At 33.1% G+C, this 6,319-nt stretch overlaps 1 protein-coding gene across 1 annotated transcript; it reads right to left on the bottom strand.

Moving 5' to 3' along the window:
• Positions 1-798: 798 nt before the first annotated feature.
• LOC111714850 (uncharacterized) lies at positions 799-5,777 on the bottom strand. Its single transcript, XM_023490060.1, has 5 exons — positions 5,674-5,777; positions 5,295-5,339; positions 3,789-3,884; positions 2,843-2,880; positions 799-1,712 (listed from the first exon to the last, which is right to left on the bottom strand). Exons 1-5 carry the CDS (start codon positions 5,742-5,744, stop codon positions 1,495-1,497), a joined length of 468 nt encoding a protein of 155 aa, XP_023345828.1. The 5' UTR covers positions 5,745-5,777; the 3' UTR covers positions 799-1,494.
• Positions 5,778-6,319: the final 542 nt, after the last annotated feature.

The following is a 6,319-nucleotide window of genomic DNA, read 5'->3' as shown; positions in this document are numbered from 1 at the left end:
CACTAAAGAAATGTAAAAAAATGTCACATTTATCGATGGGCAATAGCTATATTCGTTTGAAAAGGTTTTACGACAATATGAGAAGACTCTAACGATTCAAAATTGTATTCTGTAGAAGTTTGCTTTTATCAAACACGCAAATTTGTTATCCTAGGTGAAAATATAAGGCAAAAACGTCTACAGAATAAAGTTTTAAATGTGGGAACCTTCTCATATTGTTGTAAATCTTTTAAAAGTCTAAAGACATTAAAAGTTTCTGCAAAACGAATGTGGCTATTGCCTACCCCTACTCTATCACAATTGCCTCATGGGTAACTTAGAATAGGTGGTTCCCCGGCCCCAGATAAACCAGTTGATCGTAGTAGGTTTTTTTCGCTAAGTTTTAGAAACTTTTTATTTCATGAACAACTCCATGGGCACTAACAAAAAAAAAATTTCATTCTCTCTCTCTCGGACGCTTTCTGTCTCTCCAAGTAAACATGAAAAATTTCTAAAAAAGCATATATTTTACCTCATGTTCAACAGTTAATATTTTACCTCATGTTCAACAGTTAATATTTTACCTAAAGACATTAAAAGTTTCTGCAAAACGAATGTGGCTATTGCCTACCCCTACTCGATCACAATTGCCTCATGGGTAACTTAGAATAGGTGGTTCCCAGGCCCCAGATAAACCAGTTGATCGCAGTAGGTTTTTTTCGCCAAGTTTTAGAAACTTTTTATTTAATAAACAACTCCATGTGCAATCACAAAAACATTTTTTTAAACTCTCTCTGGGACGCTTTATGTCTCTCCAAGTAAACATAAAAAATTTATTAAAAAGCATATATCTTACCAATTCATGTTCAACAGTTAATTACGTTTCCTTGCTTAGTAACAATTTTGCGGAAAATTCACGGAAATTCCAAGGAATCTATACCAGGACTCCGCTGAAATTCCCGGGAATCTTATACGGGAAAATCCTGTGATTTCTTGATTTTAAAAGGCACCATGTGACCATAAACCACCTTAGGAGTTCGTAGTTTGTACATATTTTAAATGAGCTTTTTTGCCTAAAAGCACAGAGCACATTTAAAAAAATATATCTTAATGCTAGGTGCATTTCGATTAAAGAATTTTACTATTATATTTCACTGGTTCAAAGAATGTTTTAATCATTTTGTCATTATAGAAACATGATAAACAGGTTGGTACTTAATGATTTCAAATTAAAATCTATTATCGGCCATTTCATTTTTTGTGAATACTCATTCAGGGACGAATATTAAACATTAAAAAAATATTAAGACATTTGACTTTCCTTGAGTTTACAATACATTCTTATTTGATAAACAAATTTGAACTAACACAATTAAATAGCAGTGATTAGTGAAGCCTAAAAAACTGTGGAATAGAAAGACGATGTTCAGGCCATTTTAAGTGTAATTAAGTAAAATATATGAAATTCTTGTGACTACCACTATTCCAAAGTTCTGATGATCTCAATATCACCGGTTACTTGAAGTGTTGACTGATTGATTCACTAACGTTTATTTTTTGACCATCAATGGTGATCTCGTTAAATGCCGTGAAGTGTAATCCCGGGGTTTCTTTGCAGACATAATCACACCGATTTTTGCGGCATCTTTCGCATTTGATTGCGCAGTCGCTGTGGGTGTAGCATTGCGCACAACGTCGAACACTGCAGTTCTTCCAACTTCTCGTAAAAAAGTCTAAAATATAACAATGTTAGAGTCGTATAAACAATTGAGCCTCCCTCTCCTGGGTGAGTGAAATCAAATATATGGTTTTCAGTGGGAGTTATATAATTAAACTTTTATAATAGTCTTCTTAAGCATGAGACTTAAATGACGACCTGAAACTCTCTAAATAGAATAACTTGAAGATTTTATTTTATTTTCTCCCTTAAATATATTTTTCCATGGCATATTTAAGGATTTTACCAAGAAATAAAGAAGCACACTAGGTTTTCCGGCGAACGAAATGTATCGCGAAAAAATGCGAAATTTTCTCGGAACAATTTTTAAATTCGCTGGATACCCATGTGTGAAACGCTAACTTACATAACGTTTCCTAACTGAATGTTTCCTCACCAAATGTTTCCTGCCACAACTTTTCCTAACTGATTGTTTCTTCACAAAACGTTTTGTAGCAGGAAACGTTTGGAGACAGGAAGTGTTTTGTAGCAGGAAACGCTTGGTGGCAGGAAACATTTTGTAGCAGGAAACGCTTGGTGGCTGGAAACATTTTGTAGCAGGAAACATTTTGTAGCAGGAAACGCTTGGAGGCAGGAAACATTTTGTAGCAGGAAACGCTTGGTGGCAGGAAACGTTTTGTAGCAGCTGAAACGCTTGGTGGCAGGGAACGTTTTGTAGCAGGAAACGCTTGGTGGCAGGAAACGTTTTGTGTAGGAAACGATATGTGAGGAAATATTCAATAAGGAAACGTTTCGTAGGTGCTACGAAATAAAAACGTTCACCACTGCAGGGGAACCTATAAATACGATTTCCGTACAGTAGTCTTCGATAAAGTCTTTCAATGTATAGCTCATTTATGGTTTAACTGTAGTCTTCTTAATCAAACTTATAAAACTCTAAAAATAGGAAAGCTTAACGACATTATAGCAATAAGTGTACTTGACGCTGTTAGAAAGCTAATAGTTGTATTACTAGACACAATTATTAAATCACTGTTCAAGTGAAATGGGTCTGTTTACATTGCACAATTGCTATGCCTCCAATGTGCTTTTGCACCACTTAAAGTTAAAACGAGTTTAAAAGTCGTCTTCCTATTTCAGAGTTTTCACTGTAATATTTTGACCATTGAAAAACATTAGACTTACTTCTCATTGCACACAGTCCATCTTGTTTAGTCAAACACCTGAATAAAAGAATTGAATACGTTTTTAAATACAGGGTGTCCTACGAAACATGACAGTTGGTGAATAGTTTAGAATGTCTTCTTCCATAGTTTGTTAAGTTGTTTGATACCAAGGAGAGTAATTAAAAAAGATTTCATGAATTTCAATAAAATGTATTAGAGTAAAATTTGTTTTAAAACTAAAAAAACTGCAAAAAGTGTTTAACATCTAATACAGTATATGGAAGAAGACAATCAAAACTATTTACAAACTGTCATGTTTCGTGGGACACCCTGTATTTTTCTGACCATTTTCTGTTTAAAAAGTTAATAAAATCTCAACATATAATTTTGGAATTTAAAAAAACTGTTCTTGATAAAAAAGGATGTCTTACTATGCATTCCTAGATAAATTATCTTTAAGATGAAATAGTTTCACTTTAAGATATCAAGGATGCACACATCATGATTCAGTGATATACGTATTCTAATCTTCGAATTTGTGGCTAAAATTCAGTTTCATATCTTCAACATCATTGCGCAGACTAAGATAAATGTTTTAAAAGTAATAGTTTTAATCTTAATTCCTTTAAAGGGACTGTAAGCCTAATTTCATGTCACCCTTCATGCAAGGTTAAGTTCGTTTTTCTAACTTAAAAAGTATTTAATTCTGATGATTTGTATATGTTTTAATGCAGTGTAGAAATGCGCAAGTCACTTTTGTAGAGAACCCAGAAATGATAATAACCAGTTTTTTAAGTTATCAAAATTGATATCTAGTTCATACTTAATCAGACAAAGATCTTTGCACGGAGGGTCACTTGAAATTACAGTTCGTTTTAGTTTTGATTATTTAGATGCAGTGAAAAAATGAAGAAAACACATACATTGACAATAGATTTAATGCAATAAAATATTTAACAACTTACTTTCCACCCAGATTTATTCTATTTGCTTCACATGGTGGAATCTTTTTACCAACTGCAACAGTTTTGCTGTTTATTCTAGCACACATGTTGAGATCCCTGAATTTGATTATATCTAGCTGCTCTGTTATTCAATATTTCTGCAGTATTATATGATTTAAAGTTTTTTTTTAATGGGAGCTTCTGTATGTGCAGGGTTACCTTCAAAGGATGAAACTTTAAAAGGATTGTAAAGGTAAAATGAAAGGGGTATATGTTAAAGCAAAAAAAATTAGAAGTTGATCGCGACTAATATTAGTGTCAAATTTATACTAAAACTCATATATATGTGATATTGTAAGTGAATCAAAGCTTTAAACAGATCATACAGAGATAACCAGAAAACTTTGAAATAGGAATACGACTTTATAGCAATACTTAGATGCATTTTATTTAGTTTTACTGGACACTATTTAAATCACTTTTTAACAAAAAAGGGTTTTGCACACTACAAAATAGCGATGTCCAATGTTCATTGGACTATTTAAAGTAAACAAGTTTAGTCTAAAAGTCGTCTTTTTAGTCCGAATTTTTCTGGGTATAACTGTATTCAGCAAAAACGGAAGAAATAATCTGAAAATTTGGATGATGACAACCTAAAACTCATAAAATGTGATGATATGAAGGTTGAATTCAGTCTTCTACTGTGTTCAATAAATTATTTTTTGGATGTATTAAATAATCTAGCAAAGAAACAAATTTTAAACTACATGGAGCCATGAGTACAAGCTAAAAAAACTTTGTAATAAACTTCGTACAGTCGTCTCTGAAGTAGAGTTCTCATTTTTTTTTTTACTAATTTGAATCCGAAAAGGTCCCACGGAACTTTTCCTGAAGCTGTTAAGAATAAACATTAGTGCTATAAGGTGGGAAATGCTGAACATTTTATTGGACGATTATTTCGGATCAATTCCATATAGAATAATCGACCTGTAAACATGTTTTTTCATCATGTTTTTTCATCATCTAGCTTTGTGTAGCATCATGTTCCACCTAGCTTTGTGAAGCATCATGTTACATCTAGCTTTGTGTAGCATTACTCTTGTATGCCGAGTCCATTAGCGCCTGATCCAATCAGGGTTAAGTCATGTGTTTGGTGTCTATTTTGAACCAATAGAAATAGTATGGCGGTAACATCTATCTTTCTATCTATCTCATTATCCAATTAGAGATAAATCCTTAAATCAGCGCTAAGCATTAAATGGAAATATTTACTTCTACTAAAACTAGAGTGAGGCGGGGGAGAAATGTTCCTTCCTTCATTTTCGAGAGTTTAAAATTTTTTTTTCTGAACAGCTCTGGAAACCCTGCAGGAACCCAATTGATCCGAAAACCAATGGAAACCCTTATCTGAAATCTCATTCTCTATGGGTCACCCTGTATTTCAGAAAGGTTGTAACGGCTACACTGATTTTTTCACATGCTTAATGCTGTTTAATTTTTATATTTTTCATAAATACTTTTTCTTACCGTAATACTGGAGGGCATTCCGTGTCCCACCTACACTCATGTTCCCTTGGAATAGACAACTTGTTTAGACTATGCTATTTTTAATCAGAATTTAACTTTTTCTCAAATTATGGAATACCACGATGAAATTTTGTTTTCAAAAGCATCAAGTAAAAAAAATACAACTGGTTTCTGTGAACCTTATTTTATGATTATGAAAATGAAAAAATGAAAAAATAAAAACATTTTTAATGACTCTCTGATAGTTTTAGTCGAAAATTACTTAAACCGACATTATTCTGAAGAAAAATTGATTAATACATCAAATTTGAAGTGGATAAAATGACTGATTTTTACGATGTAAAACCTAATAATTTTATGATAAGTGTTCAATATCTACCTTCTGTAGGAAGCAGAGTTTGGTATAAATTGAAAACACAAAAGAGTTATTAAAACTAAAATATCAATCATTGTTTTGAGGTCCTCACTCTTCTAAACTCAATCTTATACTTGTACAAACCCTCTTCCTGTGTTTACAATCCAGGGGTTTAACAGTGAAATAAAACATAGGGACTACAGAAGGACTTTAGGAGACTTCATGTAATAAAAGTGAGTTTTAGAGAGGACTACAGAGGACAAAAGATAAATGCAGAAGACTACGAAGGATTAAAGAAGGACTACAGAGGACTACAAAGGATTAGAGAGGACTTCATAAGATTGAGCAATTATTTATGGATTTCAGAGGATAAAAGATTACAAAAGAGGACAACAAAGGACTAAACAGAGTTCTAGAGAGGACTAAGGAGGACTAAATAAGAAAAAGGACATCTAGAAAATATTTTGGTGGACTTGAGAAAACAACATAGGATTTCTTAGGACTAAAGCGAACTTCCGAGTATAAAAGATGACTAGAGGGAGGACTAGAGGGAAAGGACTAGAGGGAGAACTAGAGGGAGGACTAGAGGGAGGGCTAGAGGGATGACTAGAGGGTGGACTAGAGAGAGGACTTCTGAGTTCTTGAAGGACTAAATGAAGTAAACACTGTG

This window comes from Eurytemora carolleeae, unplaced genomic scaffold, assembly GCF_000591075.1.
Source record: "Eurytemora carolleeae unplaced genomic scaffold, Eaff_2.0 scaffold1660, whole genome shotgun sequence".
NCBI classification, from domain to species: domain Eukaryota; kingdom Metazoa; phylum Arthropoda; class Copepoda; order Calanoida; family Temoridae; genus Eurytemora; species Eurytemora carolleeae.
This window is presented reverse-complemented; position numbering and strand designations above follow the sequence as displayed.